Below are 21,950 nucleotides of genomic sequence, written 5' to 3'. Positions count from 1 at the left end.
GCCCTGGCTGAAATCCCAGCATCTGCTGGTTGACTTAAGCAAAGGAAGAACAACCAACAACAACGAAACTTGCCAGTTACTCTGCTGCCAAAAAGGTACAGAGGAAACAACTCTAAACACAGCAGAAGCTCCATGTATCCAACACTGTAGTTGCAACATTTAACATCATCTTCCCTAAATAAAGGAACAATGTGAATGCAATCATGCACAAACTAAGCCTAAATGGGTAAATGCATGTTTAAATAGAGAGTTGCTTAGAAGACAAAGTAAAATGTCAGACAGATGACCAGAACTATTAACAAAGCACCTCACAGACCCTGGTATCAAGTGCCAACAGATTTAGTTTTTACACAAAAGGATGCCCACACATTGGTGTAGCTGATATAACAACTTCCCTGAGCGTATCAAGCTGGCATGGCTTACACAAGCTTGACACATGCCATTCAGACACTAAACTCAGGATTTGCAAGACATGGGCTGCCCAACTGGTCTCTCTTCCAATGGAAGGGTTTCAAGTTGACAGTAAAACTGTCCCAGCATCTACAGAGAGCACTCTTTTTCAACAGTGTACTAAGTTCTCATTACACCCATAGCACTGTGGAAGTAAATGGAGCAGTGGGCACAGTCTGTGTAAAAATCAATGGTCATTTAAACAATTTCTGGTATATAATCTATTTACCTATCTCCACAAAACCTGTGAACATAATACAGTTACCTCCACATATGACACAGACAGTTTAAACTTAAATAGTCCAACCTAAATAATTCTGGAGGCACGATGCTCAAGACATTAAGATATTTGGAAGCTGGTAGAAATTCTCAGAAATTCTCACATTCTACCTAAGAAGAACGTCACAAGGACCTCTTTAAACAAATCAGGTTCCTCTTCTCTATTTCCTCAAAAACAAGCAAAGATTATCTATGCACTGCGAAGAAATATGTCCTGTCCTTTCAAGGACTACCCTTGAAAATTCAAAAGAAAGATAGTACTGAAAAATCTATAATTCTTCCTTGAAGATTCAAGATTTAGGATTATGTTCAGAATTCTTTAAATGGAGAAGACAAGGAAATAGCTATGTATGTTGTCAACAGATTTTAAACTAATTTTGAACTATATAATTATGAATTACTGTTACATGTTCATGCATTCATGAAGGTTTTATATAACATTCATTAAAAAAAAAAAAGAAAATAGAAAGTGACTACAGAGTTTTTGGCACTCCACAATTACATAAAAGGCAGTTCTGACATGAAGGTATTAAACAGCAAAGGAAGAAAACTTCCAATAAAGAGGATTTTCAGATGCAGTTCATAACATGGCTCTCGTTACGTCATCTCACCTCAGGTCTGCATTGGCTTTAAACTGCAAGCACATGGCATAGCTAGAGAGAAACACTGCAAACACATCTGTGGATGCTGCTGTCAGATCCACCACCCTGGAGTCTCTGCAGCATGCACAAGCAGCAATTCTCTTGCTCTGCCACACATTCTCAGTACCTGTTTCCTTAACATTTCCTGTACGTAACTTCACTAACCAGCCAGCCAGCAGAGACCTGTTTTCTCATTAACACCATTCTGATTAGAGAGTTCACTGAGAGACATTTTTCTTTTCCTATGTACTAAGACATTCTTTGCTGTTTCCTGTGCTAGACCTTCATTACATTATTGTCTGACATTTTTATTTTGATTGGCCATAATTACCGTGCCACCAAGCATTGCCAGTTCCTTCATATATTAATTTTTTTCAAAGCTCTTTGTTTTAATTGCCCAAAACTGGATGATATCTTATAAACCTTTCTCTGACGATAATCCTAAAGTTCTACTTATATCAATTAATGTCCTTACAAAAAATTCCATGCTTTCTTGTCTCCCCTTAACTCCAATATAACCAACATTTAAAGAAATAAATGCTTGTGAAGCCTTTTAAAATGGATGCAAGTTATTTTGGTGCCTTTTTTAGTGAAGGGGAACTATTTATGAACCTTTCAGTCTCTGTGCAGTGTGTTCTTTAGCCAGCCAAGCACTACTTTCATGTAAGCTTCATTGTCCAGCCCTTGCAGCACAGGAACGATCAGACTGACCCCAGCATTCAGACCAGACAGAGATCAAATCAACCTCCGATCTGTGGTCTCTTGAAGACCCACAGACTATTGCTAAGGAATCAACTAAAGATGAATAAATGCATGCCTATTATCATAAAGATTCAATATCTGCTAAAATCTATACTAAATATGCACTATCACAGGAGAATTTGGAGGGATCCACAACTAAGCCTGAAAATCACTCAAACTAAACTGAAAATCTTAGAGTGCTATCTGTAGGATTTCTTATTATTATTTATGCTTATTCCACAGTTAGTGAATCATACTAAAAGGACCCAAAAAAAACTAATCACAGAGTCATACTTAAGACCAGACAAAGATGGGCACCAGGAACATGAGCACAGCTATGAACACAGCTTGATTCTTCAAGGTCCCCATTCAAAAACCAGCCAGAGTTGAAGCAGTTTCTCTTTCCATTCTCCATCCTTTGCCCCCATTCTTCACCCCTAAACCTCCAGATGAGAGCTGCTTAAGTCAACACTAGCAACACTACCATTGAATCTGTATCTGTGGCCACTTCCCAAGCCTAAATAAAGCATCCAAAACCATCTCCTAACAATTCAGCCACCTTAAAAGGTAGGAAGTGCCTGTGGTTTTGTCAGAAAATTTACTTGAGTGCCTAAGCTTTTCTTACTTAGAAGAAGTTGGCCGGAGATGGCAAACATCTTGCCTAAGAGAGTAACAAGACACTATTCTCCCACCTAGTCCATTTAAGCTCATCAAGAAAACATGTCTGAACTCCTTCAGTCTCCTCTAAGCACACTGTAAGCAGGAAGGTTAATAGAAAACACTGCCATTCCCTTCTAAAACATGGTGGGCAGATGTCTCTTGCTTGCAGACTAGATTCTTACAGGAGTGCTCACGCCAAAGGAATAGACTTCCCTGGACTGTTTGGGCTTTTTTCTTTTCTAAAATCAGAGCAATATCAATAGCAGAAACTGTCTTGGGAGCTGTAGACACAGTCTTGGATGTTCAGTGGTTCCAATTGCAAATTACTGTGTCAGTAAGCACCAAAGGCACCTTTCCAGGAGATGAGAGGTTGGGGTTTGAAGCAGTGCAGTAAGCTGCATGAAGATCTCCTGCTTCCCAAGTGTGTGCTCCCGGCCAGTAGATTATTACATGACAGCTAGGTAACAGCAGTCTATTTTTCAAAGAGAACTGGAGAAAACTTTTTTAAGAGCCAGTTTTCAAAGTCTCCGTGCCTGAAGGACAACTGGGCACACACATTCAAAGTGAGGTTCCAGCTTCTGGAAGTCAAGTTCCTGCAGGCACCTGGCACTAAAGGTGGTGAATTCATCCACTCCCACATCCAGCAGAGGGAATCCCAGAGCATCTCCCTCACAAGCATTTTCCAGACAGCTGCTGTGGCCATCACACACTTTGCTGGCTGTGGTGAGTCACTGTCTTCAGCACTTAGCTCTCCGCCATTAGCTCCATATAGCACATAAATATTGAGGATTCTTGGTCTGGAGCCAGGTAGCTAGTTTGCAGCACTGCAAAATTGTTTATTCATGTCCGTGTTTCACTCACATGCTTTATTGTTGGACTAGATGATCTTTAAGGGTCCCTTCCAACCCAAACCATTCTATGATTCAGCGTAGAAGGAAATCAGTATAAACCCTAAAACTCCTCACCATCTGTCTTATTGCTCTGTTCTGGCCTCCAGGACACCCTATGGACTTCCTAACCAATCTCCTGATACAGTTTTGAGGAAGCAGCATCCAAACAGTCACGGCAGCTAAGGATCCTTGGATCCTAATAAACAAGGAAGAGACTGGTCCAGTGATGAAGAACTCAAGCAGACAAACTTCCATTCTCTTCTTGCCTTACAGACAACTTCTACAACTACAGGCAAATTGCCCAGGACTAGTTTTTTTCTGAAAAGGTACTTAAATAGGTGAGATGACACCTTGTTGGATTTTCAAAATCCCGTCTTTCTAAAGCCTCAGGCTCCTAGTAAGCTGTTTTCCTTTTGACTTAAGAGTTTGCCTAGTTCCTAAAATTGAGCCATACTCCCTTGCAGCTTTCAGTTACAAATATATAAAATGAAGCGCTTTTAGTGTGAAAGTTGGCAGAAGCACTAACAAAGCCTTAGAAACCTTTTTAAATGTCCTCTCCCTTGCACAGGTGTTTGAATGGCTAAAAATATCAAAAGGCTTTAAGCCTTCTACTGACATATCAAACCCTCTTGAGGGGTCCTACTCCCACAGCCCAGACAGGATGGTCTGTGGCTCATGGGCAAACCAGAAGAAAGCGCTCAAATCTTAAGAAGCTGCCAGCTAGTTATCAACCAATAATCCGAGGGGCTTTGCCTCCAGTCGATGCCTTATAAACCCAATCTGTGCCTCTTTCACTAGATTATCTTTCCCAAAATACATCCTAACACTCCTCTCATCAAGGGAAATGACAATAGCATGACCCTGACTGCACGGCCTTACGGGAAACGTGGTTCAGCTGTTAAGTCCAGCCAGTAGGGAAATGCAATGCAAAGCACAAACTACACTTCCCAGGAGACACCATGAGAATATTTTTGGCTAAATTCTTCTGGTTTTCAGCCAAAATACTTTGACAAAAGAACTAAGCTACCCTGGAAAACTAACACTTTTCTTTAAAAATCTACTTTGCCAAAAGCCTTCCTACTTCAAAAGGTTTCTGGTTAAGAGTTTTTGGACAGCCCTAAAGATGACTAAATAAGAGCTTTAGAAACAGTGTAAAATCACTCAAAAGTAATCTGAAAAAATAGTCTTCAACATAACGTACAATTTATAAATTACACAGTAGATTTCTGCTGCTTCCACAATGCAATCCTCTGCTGACTCCAGGAATACGCCATGTTTAAAATGTCATTTTGACTATGAATTTAAGTTACATATTATCTTTCCTGTATTAATTATAACAATAATTTCACCTTAACAGACACATCTATGAATTTTCTGAGAGACATTCCAAACATTTTTAAAAGGAATATTCAACTTGGAAGTATTGCTTCTTGTCTACATCGGCATACTTTATTTATGCTGCATCAGTACTATAATAAAATTTTAGTGTTATGTCTAACGAGTTGTCACAGATTAAAATATCCTAATATCACTGTTATATGTCAGACTTTTAAATCAGTTTGTTTTATATTCTCTGATCACTATAATGCTTTAAATGTTCATGATCATGTAAATGATCGTATAGATATGAAATACAAAAGATCTCAGCTACAGAGAGAGAAATGTAGGGCAGAAGTTTTTACATTTACTACATTTTTAAAATCTTTCAGTTCACAAGGATCAAAGTTGTAGTATTTCTAGTCCAGAGGCTCTTTCTGTTTCACTGTATGGCAAGTGAAGTTGGGTATTTCAGTTCTCCACAGTGATTTGATTTTGGTAGAAAACAATCCCCCTCCCAGATTTCACTGCCTATATTGAGCACATATGTACGAATGCACAGAAGTCAGAATGGAAACTTGCAAGTTCCTTTATGAATTCTATTTTTCATATCTCATATCTGAAAAGCAGGCATGTGGCGTTCTGGTTACTGAAGTATGGCTTACTCGCATACTCCAACTCATTTAGACCAAGATTTTAGATCTTTACACACCCTTAAATTTAATTAAGTATTCCTGTACACTACTACTATCAACTTCATTTGCTTTTCACTGAGTTTGCTCTTAATTATCCAGTGGTGTAATTCCAGCCCTTACTGGATCTTCTGTCATCTGCTTAATTTCTGCAATGTCAGTCTTCATTCCCTGCTTTGCAGCTGTACTAAAAGCTCACTTTTTAGATTAGGAAACAGACAGCCGCTTAGGAATAAAAGCAGAAGGAAGGAGAAAAGCACGTAGCATTTCCAAAATTAAACTGATATTGATTATCTGTTACCAGGAATTATAATCCATTAATGAACTGCAATAAGTTTTAATTGTAGGAAAAGTTAAAATTCATACGCTGTTTTGTCTTTTCCTGCTCAAAGGAAAGTGAGCTCTTCCAGTTGCACATTTTAAATACAAACCCTCCACTTAAAGAGGAATTCAGTGATTTAACCCACATGGGTGTTTCTCAACAGAAAGGTCCAATGTTATCTGATAAAATCGAGCAAGTTCTTATTTCCCTTTCCTTACCCTACTATTTGGGGATCAGTCAATCATATTTTGCCACTTTTAAGGTAGCCCCCTAACAAACTTCCAGGCTTTTTCCTCTACATGCTTCTGAAGAGTGAAAGTATAAAAGTCTCTTACCTTATGGTTGCTGAGAAAATGGGAACTGCCGAACGCTCTGTGCCTGCAGGGACACTGCACAGATGAACCTCATTGCTGCTGTTTACAGAAGTCTGACAGTTTTTAATTTGAAAAGAGGTTGTCTTTTGCTTTTCGGCAGTTCAACAAATCAGACAAAACAGTTGCAAGTGTTATCTGTAAACAGCTTCCTGTTTGAAATAGATCAGCTGTCCTGCAGGACAATAATTAGGAAAGAAGTGTGGGAAAGCTGAAGAGGTCCATGATGTAAGCTTTTTATTTTGGGAATGTACTTTTTTGGGAATGCACTCTTACTCTCCCCTCCTCCTCTCTAGCAGAGAACCCCTTTTTAACCATTTACAACTGTTCAGCTCTAAGGCATGCACACACACTGCCCCAGCATAGAACTTTTCTGGATTTGCTTCAGTGGGCATGAAAACACATGAAATGCAGCACTGAATGTGTCTTAGCTGGATAATTAACACATTCTCCCCTTACTGAAATTCTCCCCGTTCTTGCAAGTGGCTGTAGCATTCTTGAGTAAAATACACAACTATTTCAAAGCAGAGACTCAACACTCCACAATAACATAAGTGCTAAGTTATTCACGTGGCAGGCTTCTTCACAAAATTTTGGTGGGTTTTGTTTTGTTTTTTTTAATACCTTTTGATATCACTTTGTGTCACTGGGAAGGGAAAAAATGGAGACAGAAATCCTTTATGATAGCTTCCAAATAGTTGTACAATTCTGGTTTTCATCTTAAACAACTAGACACTAGACTAGTTTGAGTCTTGGGTGAACCACAGTACTCCACATACATTTGGGCAGAAAAAAATGGGTCCAGCTGATTGGGGGAAGGGGAATTTTGAGAACAACTCCGTTACCAACATTTATACTTCAAGAGGTATTATTGGCTTCACTCTCAACTTCCAGGGCAAATTCAGAGTACTGCTTATGACTATACCAATTAACACCCTCTAGTGAATAGCTGTTATATTTGTACGGCTGTAGCTCTGATAAGCTTCAACAAAAAAGGCTTGCAAACCATCTGCCCTCACCTCTGCTCATGCCCCTGTTCCACCTTCCCAGTTTCTCCAGGTAGGGTTTGAGAGGGGTCATGCTGTAAGTGAGCACCCAGGGGGACAGGAGCCTGGGTAACTCCCAGTATGTGACCTCTCGGTGGAAGACCAAGATGGTGGCTAAGGCAGTAGAGGAGGTTCCTTTCCATCTTCCACAGTCCCAAGACCAGAAAAGGATCAGAACACCAGAAAGGTTTTAGACTGAGGGACTAAAGAAAGCTGCAATAGGATCACATGTGTGTGTGTGTGTGTGTGTGTCCATCCCCACTTCTTTACCACCCTTGTGATCTGCTCTCACGGGAGGTATAGGTTCACTCCATTGAGGATTTCATGCTATGGTCGGGGTTGCAGTACAAGCTGATGACACATTACACCAATGCACTGTTGTCCTGATTTGTTCACATCATATGCTCTCTCCCAGCAACTCACTCTCTCCTTGGCCCCAGGGTGTGCAATCTCCTTCCCCACCACAGCTCCCACTTTACCAGCCCACACCACCACACACACTGAGCAGCTTTGCTGGCAAAGGTGACAAAAACAGGTACTGCAGGTATTACAGCACTGCAGAGGTAGTTGTGCCTCATACTCAGGACCCACCGTGGGATACCTTCATAAAGACAGGCCTTTCCTAAAACACCATGTTTCCATGTTGGATTGGAACCTAGCGACCCCTCCTCCACTACTATCAATTGCTGTATTTTAACACACATCAAATGGTCATGAAAAATTAAGAACTGGTGATCACTTCCAGAGTACATCAGTAAAGAAAGGACAAAATGGTAGAACATGAGCATAACCGTGTAAGGATCACACAACTCTAATTTTAAAATTCATTTTTATGCATACAAGCCCTGTTAGTTCAGTGGGAGCAGAACACCATTAGCAGGATTGGGCCCTTGCAGCACTGTTGGCAGCAACTTGCTAAGAGAACTATTTGATGTAAAGAATGCAAAGTGACTGTGGTCCAAGCCTTTGAAGATCGTATTACGATGGCAAAGGCAATGTCCATTTACATACATATCTACTCTCCCTGTAAACACAGGCAAATAACTTTGAGGCCAGAAACAGTATTCAAGGGAGAAAGAGAGCCATTTCAGGGAAAGTTAGTAGAAAAGGTAGGATTAAATACTGGTAAAACAGAAGTGAAAAATAAACATCAATGACCAGAGTTCAAAAGGAAAGGGCAAACACTACAAATGCAATGAGAGTGTTTTCTCTAGGAAAGGGGAAAATAAGCAAGTACAGAGTTTTCTTTCACCTATGGAGGGAGAAAAGGGCACAGTCCCCTCACAGAAAGGCATAAGCATTCTCCGCTCATACAGGAAGACAACTGGAAGCTGTGTAGCCACATGGGTGCATCGTCTAAATGGGGCTACAATGTGCCAACCGGGGTACTGATGCATGGACTACATGAGAACAGCTTAAGCCATCACCAGCTTGCAATAGCTCTTGGCTATTGAGCTGAAGTTTTTCATTATGTTAATATGCTTGTCTGAGAAACTGTAGCATTTCAAGACCTGATTTATAAGTCTTTCAGCCATGCTTGCCAGATGTAGAGGGATGGCCTTCAGAGACTATGGTACACAGCAAGACACACCAGCTAGACCAGCCACCTCAGCTTGACCCACAACCCAGCATTCACCCAGCCTTTAACCTCAGTATCATGCTGACACAACTATAGGTAGAAGTCTTGGACTGAAACCAACCAAAACAACATAGACAAAAGCAAATAGGTTGTAAAAGGAAAAGAACAAGTCTGTTACAAAAAAGGAAATAACATGTTTATGCATTTTAGGGGCCTTCAGGTAAATTTTTCTATTCTTTCTATAGTCAGTTAGCATTACCTTTGTGTAATAGCATTAAATATAATACCTATTTAAAAACACAATGGCTAATTAAAAATGTTGTCATAAGATGACAAGGCCCTAACTCTCTCTTTGGTTTGGCAAAACATCCCATGGTATTAGCAACATTCCCAATCAGATTTTCCCAGGGGATGAAAATTGCCAAAACCCAAACTCCTTAATAAATCTGTATCTGAGCTCAATTGCTGCAGCTCAGCTTATTGTAGGCTGTCACAAATGCTGTTCCAGTTATTTAAAGTAAGCCCTTGGGTAAGCCTCCCAAGGTAAACTCCCAAAATAGCCAAGGAGATGCAGCAGATGCACGACTCCTCCATGGCACAGCTCTGCACACCACCACGCTGAGTGCATCCTCTCCTCTGCTCCCGAGACAACATAATGACATGTCCCACTACCTTTGGCTTCACCCAACAGTAATTGTTTAGCCAAGAAAATAGGAAATAACTTTATTAAATGTCAAGATACACCTGGTAAAACACCAGTCTGCAGAGGTGCTCTAGTGAAGATAGCCACCTGAAGCTCATTCCCCCAGTACAGCCCCAGAGGGCTGACAGCACCACTGTACCTCTGTGAGCAAGAAGATGCCAGAAGCTACCCTTACCACCTCTGTGCAATACATGAGATGCACGGTAGGACAGGTCAGGGCAGAAACAGCAACATGCATTTAACTTCGTTTGCAGCTGTGTAAAATCTGGACTTCCATTAGTGGTGGTGTACTATTGTTTTTTACATAAAATTTCTGAGCAGGATTCACTGCAGCAGTCGTGCTTTTTCCGTTACTTCCCACCTCCAAAACTGGAATACATCTCTTCAGTACCTGGCTTTAATTCCATCTTTGCTGCTCTAGGGGCAGATCAAAACTGAGCCACACATGTCAGCACAATATCCAGTAATGAAAAACATTAGCTATTAATCATTTAGCAACACCTAGCAGCAAATGCTTGTTGCTAAGCTTGAGAATCATTTTCCTGAGGAAGAGTAACAAAAACTGGAAGATAGAGGGGGGGATACCTGCACTTGCAGACTGTAGCAAATCCAACAAACTTTCTCCTCTTGATCACAAGACATAAATAAGATCCTTTATATGTAGCTCTCTGTAGGGAACAGAGCACTAGTACAAAGAGTTGTTCGTGTCACTTCTTCCTCTTGCTCTCAGAACGTAGGTTTTTACACAAGTGCTCTTAAGGAAGGCAGTGAGAAGCACAGCAAAGCCACTTCATTATAAAGGGGTCAACCGTTCGCACTGATCAATGCTGCAGTCAGGCCCGTGTGGAGGACAGGAAAATGTACACTCCTTCAGCTTAGCCACAAGACTCCTTTTTATGAGACTTCATGACTTTCTGTAATCAGTATCTTTTTTTCCTGCCATTCTGATACACCTCCAGAGACCTAGAAAACACATCCCACAGAGAAAAAGGTCTCGCTTTTTGGCATTGCTCTGGCTGTTATATATACCACAGAAACAAACTCAGGCCTCTCACTTAAAAAATGTAGAAAAACAAAAGCATATGAAATAGATTATTTCAGTCCACAATGCAGGAGTGACAGGTTTTCCTTTTAACACTGCTTGGTGTGAGGATCACTACATTAAAACTTGCCAGATGTACCCACTTACACTCAAGAGAAGCTAATCAGACATGTTATCATGCATCAAATTATCATATAAATACGAGATAGGTCAAGCACTTACCACCCAAAACTTCAAGCAAGTTCTGCCACACTAGGCTTGTGACACATCTACACACCTTTTCAAAAGGAAATCAGCAGGGAGCAGCCATCCTTACCGACAAAAATATTTGAAGACATTTGTGAAAGGATTCATATGGAATAAACAATGAAAGCTCTAATATCAGCTGCAAGTCTCAAGAGCACCTAACAGATGTAAAGCCCTTGCTTCTCATTTTGGGTTACTACAGGAAAGAATCGGTCTTCCACTGTTCAGGGATTGTCTCTTTGCACTGACTCTACCCACATACTGCACTGCACAGGCTCCTGGGTACCCCATCGCTTTTTCACACTGATCAGCTGATAAAATCCTGAGGTATCATGTGTTCAGAGTTCAGCTGCGCCAGCACATGAAAGGTATGGGAAAAGTCTCGCATCATCTCATATGGAGTCTGTTTAGGTTAAGGTAACATTTGACACCAGTATTCCAGCAGCCTCATTAGCACTTGACCAGATGGCATCAACTGACTTTCCAGATTGCAGGCATTCACTTGATATGCTTGTCAAGGGACAGAGGGAGTTGTCTGCCTGTATCACTGACACTAACACACAAGGGAGACTGTGAATAAAGGTAAACTAGGATTAAAGTCTTTTGCAAAGCACACAGGCTGGTTATGCCACAAAAATCCACCGTTACTTGCAGCTTAGTTGATGTAAGCAACATAAATGGCTTTGACAGCATTATCCTTTCACTCAAAGAATTTGCTTATGGGGCTATCACGGGCCTTTGCATTTCATATTGTTCAAAGGGCTTGTAACAAGAGCCAAGAAAAATCTATAGCCAGCTGGCAATGCCGGGGAACATTTGCAGTCTTTACATTCAGTTTACTACATTTCTCCTCCCCCACTTATCCCCTCCAAGTGCTTCAGAACTAGAAATGCCGCTGACATTTTTATTACTATGAAGAGATCAAACCTGAGTTACATTTCACCATGAAACAGGAAATGCTGTCTACTGAAGCCTGCTGAGCATCACCTCTTGCAGATGTTACGCAGCCCCAGCAGACTCACCAACCTCTAACTAAAGGTAGTTAACATCTGGTAAGTCTCCAAATACTCCCCAGACTGCTTCTTCCCACCCACACCAGCAAATACCTATTTGCACAGGCTACCGTCTGCAACTGTTGTAGCACAAAGCTTAGTAACATGTCTGACTTGAGACTAGAATTGTTTTGAGGGGACTTGGGAGGGGGGTGTTTCCAACCTATATAATAAATAGAGGACTTGAATTCTAAACTTCTGGCACTCCTGCCATTTTTTGTGATTACTCTCCATGCAAGCAACCAGGATTGGGGGTTATTATATATCTACAACTCCCCTCACCTAATACGGGAAGTTGATGAATTCACTTTTGCTGAATCATTCAAGATGAACAATAAATAGTAAAGGACTAAATAAGGGATAAAGTTATACTCTAGATACAGAAGTTTGAAAAGGAGAGGGAAAAAGGCCTTAAGGCAAGCCAACTTCTTCAAAGATACAGACTTTTTTGTGCTAACATTCAAGCCTTGTCAGTAAGTAGCAAGAAATTAACTACTCATTGCAACAGGGCACATGTGTTCTTGTTCTCTTTGCCTTGACTGCACCAAAAGTAACAGCATATGGTTATCTGTCCTGCCTTACTAAACAGAAGTTAAGGCCATGACTTAAAAACCTTCACTTCAGTGCAAAACCACTACTGAACTTTTTTAACCTTTAGTTCTTCACAACTGAAGAGAGGTATCACATGGGAAGCAACCAAAACCACAGTAAATGGGAAAAGGAAATAAAGGTATGAAGATGCTCAATTAAACAGCACTTGTCCTCCATGTACTCTCAAGTAGGAAGATGCAAGTTCTCAGGAGCTCCTGATACACAGGCTGTTACCTACTTAGCTTTCCACCTAATAGGCTGTTTCCATAATTAGGTGCCTTTTACTGTATTAAGCATTTACTTTTTAGCAACAGAATAGCCTGTTCAGTACAGTGAAGCACTGAATTAATGTAACTTGTTCAGAACATTTAAATGCGCAGTGCCACGCTCTTCCCTGAGCTGGAAGAGCTGTTACTTGCTGAAAGTGTTTCTAAACGTAGATACCAAAGTCCAAAATGCAGTGTTTCCAGGACACTATCATGCAGTTTTCAGCTGCTGTAATAACAGCTAGCCCTTCCCCACCTCTCCCCATATCACCAAGCATGTGCTGAACTGTTAAAAACATCTATCCAAAAAAACCCCACACACTCCAGCAGTCACTGCTTCACCCTGCCATATCTGCCCCTGCCTTCAGTTATTAGCCATGAGAAAGGTTACCTCAAGACTGATACGCAGACACACTGCTAATATATGGATACAAAAAAAAAAATCCGTGATTTCTGAAAATAAGAACAATGCCTAAAAAACCTGGTTTTGTCCAGCAAGGTAGTCAAGCACTGAGAAATGAATATGTCTCCCCATTTCATTCTGATAAAGGTGAGAAGCTGCAGGACCTGCTTTTAGGTAAGAACTTGTATGCATTTTTTGCCACTTAAAGAACAATAAAGTTATCTCGAATTCAAACTACGTCTCCCACCAACATATTTCCCCAAAATTCAAACCCCTTTTGCAGATGTCATTGCTCCATGTTTCAGAGGTCACACCACCTGCTATGCAGACTTCCTCCAGTGTCAGGAACACGTAGGTCTCCAACTGGTATTCTTGAGCACAAAACTCAGGAGCTCCACTGCTCTATAGTTAATTCTCCACATTCTCCCCAAAAGGTGAATCCCAACATACTTCAGTATTTTTCAATGCCAATTCTTTTTGCAGACTCTGGGCTCTTTTGTCCAGAGTTGCGTTGTGACAGTGCCAACAACAACCTAAGAGGGCTATCATTAAAATGCTGGTGACTTAATTCTTTGATACACAAACGTTACTCATCCAGACAGTAGAAAAGTCCCATGAACCAGTTAATCCCCATCTATGCTTATGGTATTCAAAATTTAAATTAAATTACTCTGTTATATGAACAGTTGTTTATTCAGCCATTTTTTGCCCTTTACAGCTGGAATTCTGGAAATTCAAACACCACATCTTTGCCTGTGAGCTTCTTGTAGACACCAGAAAATGTTTCCACCTGTGAAGACAAACAATCCTGTTTATACACACTGTATAAGTAAAATCTACGTTAACATACCTTAGATACTACACTATTTCCCACTTCATCTTCACTGTAAAGCGAACTCTAAGGCTCATTATTTTCCTGTAGATTAAGGTAGCTGAGCATTTACACAGAAGACATGTTTTCTGGAGAATATTTGGAACCTCTTTAATTTGCAACCGTAGGACACCCAGAGAGCTGAGTGGGCCTAAATATATCCCCACAGAAAAAAGCCTAAGCAAAGTGATGGGGGACTTCAGGCTGTACCAAGCACATCTGTTTAAGGTCAAAACTAAGTTCCTCACCTAAACACACAAATCCCAACAAAACACCGTCTGTTCCCACAAGGGAACCAATGTAGCTACTTTACAGTGCAAGAGTTTTGGCAAATTGAACTAGAGCTTTAGTTCAAAACTGTCTTGTCTCACCTTCCACATCTTACTCCAAATACAAACAAGCATTTCCATTGTCAGAAGCCAAAAGGCAATATCTTGCTCTACTACATAAGCAGCCCCTTAGCTATGTCAGAATGTCACCCCATCCTGCACAAGAAAGTAAAGGGCTTTTTGTTTACCTTGTGTTCAACATTGTTCTGTTGTGCTTTGTCCAAATGGACTTTTATGAGCCTGCTGCCGTCCAGTTTTACGCGGATTCTCTTGCCCACGATTTCACTTGGGAAGACCAGGTCTTCAAGAATGGCATCGTGCACTGCAGTAAGTGTACGGCTGAAATGCCACATTTGTATCATTAAAACACGTCCTCTTGTCAAATTTTCCAGTTTGCCAAACACGCTTTAGCTGAAAATTCAGTGGTGTTTTGTTCTGCTTTTTTTTTTTGTTTTGTTTAAGCTACAGCATGACAATACAATACTTTTTCAAAGGTCATGCAAAAACAACAGCTAAATTCTACACAGAAACTTAATGACTGTATGAGGGGGAAAAGTCAGTAGCCAGGTTTCTGACCTCTTAGATCACATGTTGCTTTGCAGCAACAGCCCTGAAACGTTCTTTTATTTATACACATTTAAGGAAGATTTTACTTAAATCAGAACCAAGTTGTCCCATCTGCAATTTTGCCAGACAATCACTGTAAGAATATAAGTGTGCAAGTATCTTCAACAACACAGAGGATGTTCATAGGAGACCTAGCTTTGAAAGCACTGGTTTCTTCATCTGCCTAAACCCAAACAGCTTAAAACACCAATGTATTACAGAAAAAGTCTAGCTGGTAAGCTTAGTCCATGCTTAAGACACTTTCTGATGTCTAGATTTGTGTTCTTGAACTGTCCAGAAGTGAGCCGAAATGAGGAAAAATTAATCCAGGTTTTTTTACGTATGAGTCTAGATGACTAGGAATATTTCCAGCTTCCCTATCTGCAGTCTCAAGGCAGTATCACAAGTAACTAAGACCTGTGTCTATAGCAGCATTTCAAACTTGCAGAGATCGGGATAGCTAAAGGAGACAAATTATCAATCACCTTTCTATGCTTTACAATACACATATCAGTTTCACCACACTACTAGTTTGATCTAGTGTCTGGCTGAGAAAGGGACAGTCCTGCACACTCTCCTCCCCTCGTACTCCAAGTGGCAGCACACTAATCACATACACAGATGCCAACTTCTCTAGCCACTGTACAATACTAATTCTAATAAAACACAGAGTCCTCCAAAGGCAGGACTGCAGTTAGATGAGTACTATGAAACTGCAGTTTTAAAATCCATGCCTGAAGATTTCAAAATCCAGTAACAGATATGACACAGGTCTAATACTGGGGCTGGGAGAAGTTACAGGAACATGCGACATTTCATAAAGAGGACAAACTTTTAAGACATGGACTACATAATGATATTACGCAAAACAGAAAACAGTATCGAAGAAGCACTGACATCCACATAGACATAGTAGTGTTTAATCTCTAGCAGTAAAGAGACTAGATGAGAGCAGGAAGGCCATTTAACATAACTATATAGCTGCCATTAAATTCACACCAAGAGGGACTACTCACTACCTACACCCCTTCTCAGCCACTCTCCCCCTCATTGCATCCAGTGTGCCAGCCCTGCCTTCTGTACAGTCTAACATGGGATGTGGATGTGGCTTTCCCTACAGCTTAAAAAAAAAAAAAAATTGTTGTCAGCACGTTGTGGTAACAGAGACAGCAGGCTGGGGTTTCTTAAGCCAGTACTGCTGGCTAAAAATTGGCCAAATACAGAGTTCTAAAATACAACACAGTGCCCAAATATGAGCTTTACTGCTTCGTTTAGCAATCAAATGGCAGAAATTATTTCAAGCAGTAAGAGAAAGGACAAGACCACCCAATCACTTGAATAACTTCTCAAAACTTCAACTAAACATTACTTGACTAAACTACCAAGTTACAAAAGAAAACTATTATAGTAAATCAGTATTATTTACTTACCTTCTGGGACGCTTTTGCTTGTTTTTTGTGCGGCTTTTTCTTGTTGGCTTGGGCAGAATCCTCCTCTGTGTTAAGGCAGAAAAAAAAAATGGCATTTCTCAGTATCTACAGTTTACAGTCAAATAATAAAACCCAACACCACATGCACCCTTTTTGTCCACTAGAAACAGATGCATCAAACATTGAAAAAGGGAGACTTAAGTATGCCCAAAGCTACATCAGCATCAGAACCTGATAATACTTTCAGAAGCAGAAGTACTGGCTTTATTTCTTATCTACTGATCCTGTATTCAGTGCACTGAAATAAAAGATTTGCATTTCATGGCCCACCCTACCCCTTTAACACAATCAGGGTAGCTTACAGTGTCATATTAGCAATCTGAACACACTTCTTTGGGAACAGAAATCTCAATTTTACAATTTCTGTTAGATTGAGCCTCCGGTGCAAAGCATAGTAAGCTATCTCAGTACCACAGACAGCTAAGTGACAACTGAGATTGAAGTGAACGCAACCCAGACCAAACCCTGGCTTAAATGTAATCTGTTCCAAAAGCAGCATCTAAAGGTATATATACACACCAGCTTGCATCAGTAAAATTTACTTTCTACTTCCCTGTCTGCAAGGATAGATGTTTTAAAACATTGATGTTCAGATGCAGTTGTAGCCATCTGCAGTATTTCCTACCAAAACATCACTGCTTCTACATGAGTGTATTCATGATGGGAGTACTATAATCCAAACTGGTTTGCAACATATTCAAAAGCAAAATTTTATCTACAGCAGAATTGCTGCACACATCCCCTTCAAAAATATGGATTACTAAACCAACAGTGAATTCTCAAGTACTTCTTTTAATGTAGCACCCGACTCACTTAAAGTACGTGTTCTCAGCCACAAATATTCAGGGTAAGGTGCTCTGGCTCTTCAAATTATTTTAGGAAGAAGAAATTTTGCTAAATAGCTTCAACCTAAAAACTAAACGTCCACTCTGCAAACAGATCTCCAGTTTGTCCACCCTTTAATACTGCTCAGAAAGCCCTCTATCACCTTTTCATGGCTGAGCTCCTTCCATAAATTCAGAGAAAGAAAACTTGAATCAGCTTTTTTTCTTCCTTTCCTATTAACTTGAATTTTAAGTGCTTAGATAAGTGTAGTAAAGCTCCTATTAATATTTGCTCTTCTACGTTCAAGCTTCTATGTTCTCCTCAAAACTTCTGAAGGAGTATGAGAGGGCAGGACAATAAAGTTTATATCCTCCTCCAAGAAACTTCACATCTCACCCAGTTTACATAGCCTTGGCTGTTAAATGAAATAATTTTCGTTTACATCCACAAAAAGACATTCATTACATTTCCTGTTGGCACAAAAATATACGTTATATCATTGTTACCTTGATTAGATAAGACAAGAAGGGTAGTGCAGCACTGGAACAGGTTATCCAGAGAGGCTGTGGAATCTCCATCCTTGGATGCTTTCAAGGCTCAGCTAGACAAAACCAGGGCTGACCCGATCTAATGATGGCAACAGTCCCACTTCATGTGCGAGGCTGGACTAGATTACCTCCAGGGATCCCGTCAAATCAACATTTTCATGATTTTAAGTGTTTTACCTGAGCAATGAACACCACGTGCTTTCCACTGAATTTCTTCTCCAGCTCACGAACTAGCCGCACTTGAATCTTCTGGAAGGATTTCAGCTGAGGAACTGGTACAAAGATAATGATGGCTTTTCTGCCACCACCCACTTCAATTTCCTGAAACAGAAGTAGAAAGTAAATATTATCAAGGGGTCTAGAAGCAATGTTTGGTTTGATCATGAATCCTCTGAACGTAGATATCTGATAAGCTTGCTTACAACTCTGGGGAGTGGGGAAAAAGCACCAGAGAGCAGTACCTATTTTAAACAGAAAAACCTCTGTCAGAACACTTGTTTTGGTGTAAAGGAGTGACTGAGTAGTAAATCCCATCACTCCTTTCAGAGTCACATCCTCTGAATAGCAAAGCTCATTGTTTCTTCAGGAAGGGACTCAGATGCTAGAATCCTAACTATACTTAAAGCTTGTCATCATATCTGCAGCATTATGTGCTGATAGAAAGTTTCATACATTACTTGACTAGAGTCTGCATTAGAGGCAAAGTTTAGAGGAATTTTGAGCTACTACTTAATGGAAATCATCTGTCCATCACTTCCCAAGGCCTTCATCACTACTGAAACAAAACACTTCCTTCCACTCCAAATGCCAGCAGGTTTACATCACACCAACATGGATTACTTTCCTCCTAGTTTGTTTCTCCAATGACTGATCAAAACCAAAGAAGTTTGTATAGGCTTATAAGGTGCTTCTCCCATGAACCTAACTGCAGAGACATCCTCATTCTCCAACAGAATGGAAAGCTGAACTGTTTTTCACCAGGTACATACCCACATAAGCTAACTCAGATGCCCACAGGTGATTTCTCACAAATAAAACCAAGTAGCTAAGTAAACAACAAGCACTTTTTTAAAACTAACTCCTCACTGAGAACAGGATGCCTTGCTGTACTTCAGTAGCGAAGCAGTTCTTCTGAAGGCCCCTAAACTCATATACCAAACCGACTTGTTCATTCCCAGATTCCTTAACTTAAACTCTAAGCAGTCAGGCATCTGTGCCTGTATTGGTGGGCCTAGGCAAGAAGCAAAAAGCAACTTACTGAAGTTTTTGACTGCAGCAGCCAACTTCAGTAGTTCTATCCAGTCGCCAAGCCTGGAAAATTCTAACACGATTTTTTTCCTCCTTCTCCACCTACCTTCTTCCTTAAGGTTTCAGTTGCCTTTATAAACTAAAATTATAATTCACAGACATGCTAACCTACGTGATCAAGTCAGTCTATTGCCTTGATCCACCACCTATCTACTACCTGGCAAATAAAAGCGGATTTATAACAAAATGATTTTACAGAGAGTATTACAGTTTACATTCCTGACAAGGATTCTGCAATGCCTACACTAACAGCCAATATCCACACACAAAAAGTCAGTTTCAGACCTCTCGCCCAGTTTGCAGAAAGTAGAACTGCCATTTTTAAACATATTTACTTAAAACAAACTGCTATTTTGAGTTTTTAAAATTACTTCAGACCAGTTCTAAAACAACCCCAAACTATTACAAAATCCCATGTGTTAACAGCAAATACTAGAAGACAAACCACAACAGCACACAGTAAAACAATCACAGGCCATAACAGCTGAAGACACCATTTGCCTAGTATGTTAACGTCTGCAAAACTTAAATGCACACAGATCAAGTCACCAAGCAATTCTCTGTGGAGAAGGTCTAGCCTACCTTAGCTGCTGTGATGTTCAACTCCCGCAGCTGAGCCTTTAAGTCAGAGTTCATCTCCAACTCCAGCAGAGCCTAGGAAAGCGAAGTTACAGAATAACCCATTATCATACAGTTAATTCGTAAGACCCCTTGAGACCAAAGTCTGTCCACAGTGCCGAAGAGCAGCTACATACTTTTTACCACATTCAATATCAAAGTTTTAACTTCCTCTAAGTCACACTGACAGATACAACAAGCTCGACTGGTGGGAAGGCAGGCTGACTGCCCCATTTCCTAAGTAAAATTAGGAGACAGTACACATTTAGGCAACATCAGCCTGGAAGTTAAAGCTCTAGAGAACTGTCACTGCCTCTGTAACTTGCAGCAGAAGGAAAAGACACATACCTGGGATATACCAGACTCGAACTCATCTGGCTTCTCGCCATTAGGCTTCACAATCTTTGCGCTTGAGCTGAACATGGCCCTTCTGCAAGGCAAAAGAACACCTCAGCCGTCACCAGGAACACGCTTTCTGCTACACGCACCGCAGGGCCCCGCAGCCCGGCCGCACGCCCCAAGGCGAAGCCAGAGAGTCCCGGGACCGCAGGCAGCCCCAGAACGGGAAACTCGCTCCGGTGGACGAGGGGCCTGCCCGCCCCGGCGCCCCGCGTGTGCGCCGAGCCGCCCGCAGCGGCGCGGCCCCAGGGAGGCTGCCGTGCCGCTGGACGGGCGGTGCTCCCCGGCCCCCGCGGGGCTCCGCGCCCGACCGCGGCCCCCTCCGCCCGTCCGCCCGCTTCGCCGCGGCGGCCTCTCCCGGGGGAGGGAAACCCCGCCAGCTCCCCTCCCCCAGCACCGGGCGTCCCGGCGGGCATCGGGCCTCGGGCGGGCGGTAATCGGGGGCATCCCCGCGGCAGGGCTGCAGCGGGGGGCGCCGCTCGGAGCCCGGCTCCGTATAGCGGCGGCGGGGGGGAAAAAGGCGGTGGCGGCGGCGCGGGCCGCTCCGGGCCCGGGCACCCACCTCTCTCCGCGCCGGCCTAGGAAAAGGGAGAGCTCTCGCGAGCGCGGCTCAGATCGCGGCCCGGGAAGGAGCTGGCCCCGCCCGCGCGCCGGTGAAGCCAAACCAGGAAGAAGGGCAGAAGGCTGCCCGCGCGCACCACCCACCAACCACGGCTGCCACCCCAGCGAAGCCCGAGCGGGCGGCTTCACGTCCTGGCGGCGGCACCCACGGATTACGTCACCGCCCACTGCCGGGCGCCGCGCCGCGGGGAGATGGGCAGAAGCTGCGGCTGGGCGCATGCGCGTTGCCGACGGCATCCCGCCGCCCGCGGGATGGCGGATCGCTTTGTTTTCAGCCACTTTCCCTCTCCCCGGGGTGCTCTCCCTGCGACAGTCAGGGAAGAAGGAGAAAGAAAAGCCAGATCCGCTCTGTCCCTCGCTGTTGCGCCAAGTCTTTGCTGCCACTTGGTTCTCCGTGGGCGCGGGCGGCGAGAGGCGGCCCCCGCTGCCCCGCTCGCCTCAGGGTCTACCGGCCGCTCCCCTCACAGGCTGAACTCCTCGGCCTCCGGTGTCGAAATGCTTATTCTGTAAATGCTCACCAGGGTCTCGGGCTCGGCAGGGAGGTGCGGCTTGGTTTGCTCTGGCAATGGCAGAGTCGGTGAGTGAAGCATATGTCCGCCTCTCTTGCGGAGCTCCCTCACCCACATCAGATCCTGTGCAAAACAGCAGCAGCGGCCAACCTTCAAAAGTAGGATAGTGGATGTTTTTTTCCCTACCCTTTATGTTTCATCTCTCATCACTGATTTAGTGGGCTGAGTTCACCTGTGTTGTTCAGCCATGTCAAGGTAGAAGACTGGCACGGTCTTGGCACACAGTTGCCCCTGACCCATGGCAAGGCATTGTGCCAGGAGAGACAAGGACAAAATCATGCCAGGCAGCCTGCTGACAACCAGAGAGGACAGGCAATCGTGTGCCAGCTCAGATCCGTGCCTGGGCTTTGGTTTGTGTACCTCTATAAATGACCTCTCAGTTGGTTCTGCAGAGACAATGCCACAGTGATCAGTTCCTAAACTGTCATTAGATGAGAAATAAAGCACGCATCTTCAGCTGTGTTCATCTCAAGAT

General features: G+C 42.4%; 2 protein-coding genes across 3 annotated transcripts in view; both read right to left on the bottom strand.

Annotated features, from left to right (window-relative positions):
• Positions 1-13,844, bottom strand: part of COLEC11 (collectin subfamily member 11) — a 46,478-nt gene extending 32,634 nt beyond the window's left edge. For both annotated transcript variants that reach the window (XM_042802940.1, XM_042802941.1), the window contains exon 1: positions 6,328-13,844. The gene's annotated coding sequence lies outside the window, so the exon portion shown is untranslated. The remainder of the gene's footprint in view (positions 1-6,327) is intronic.
• A 121-nt stretch (positions 13,845-13,965) lies between these two features.
• Positions 13,966-20,964, bottom strand: RPS7 (ribosomal protein S7). The gene is made up of 7 exons (XM_042802942.1): positions 20,848-20,964; positions 20,235-20,316; positions 19,851-19,922; positions 18,138-18,281; positions 16,528-16,592; positions 14,680-14,830; positions 13,966-14,081 (listed from the first exon to the last, which is right to left on the bottom strand). Exons 2-7 carry the CDS (start codon positions 20,307-20,309, stop codon positions 14,004-14,006), a joined length of 585 nt encoding a protein of 194 aa, XP_042658876.1. The 5' UTR covers positions 20,310-20,316; positions 20,848-20,964; the 3' UTR covers positions 13,966-14,003.
• Between the last annotated feature and the right edge of the window lie 986 nt (positions 20,965-21,950).

This window comes from Tyto alba, unplaced genomic scaffold, assembly GCF_018691265.1.
Source record: "Tyto alba isolate M040663 unplaced genomic scaffold, T.alba_DEE_v4.0 Super-Scaffold_40, whole genome shotgun sequence".
Taxonomy (NCBI): Eukaryota; Metazoa; Chordata; class Aves; order Strigiformes; family Tytonidae; genus Tyto; species Tyto alba.
The sequence above is the reverse complement of the archived record's forward strand: the minus strand, read 5'-3'. Positions and strand labels throughout refer to the sequence as shown.

What these genes read in the sequence shown, in the direction of transcription:
- RPS7 (XM_042802942.1), bottom strand. Translation starts at nt 20,309, where the DNA reads ATGTTCAGCTCAAGCGCAAAGATTGTGAAGCCTAATGGCGAGAAGCCA. An exon ending in ACGTGGTGTTCATTGCTCAG is followed by an intron (nt 16,593 to 18,137) that starts GTAAAACACTTA and finishes GCCTTAACACAG; the next exon opens with AGGAGGATTCTGCCCAAGCC. An exon ending in AGAACAATGTTGAACACAAG is followed by an intron (nt 14,082 to 14,679) that starts GTAAACAAAAAG and finishes TTGTCTTCACAG; the next exon opens with GTGGAAACATTTTCTGGTGT.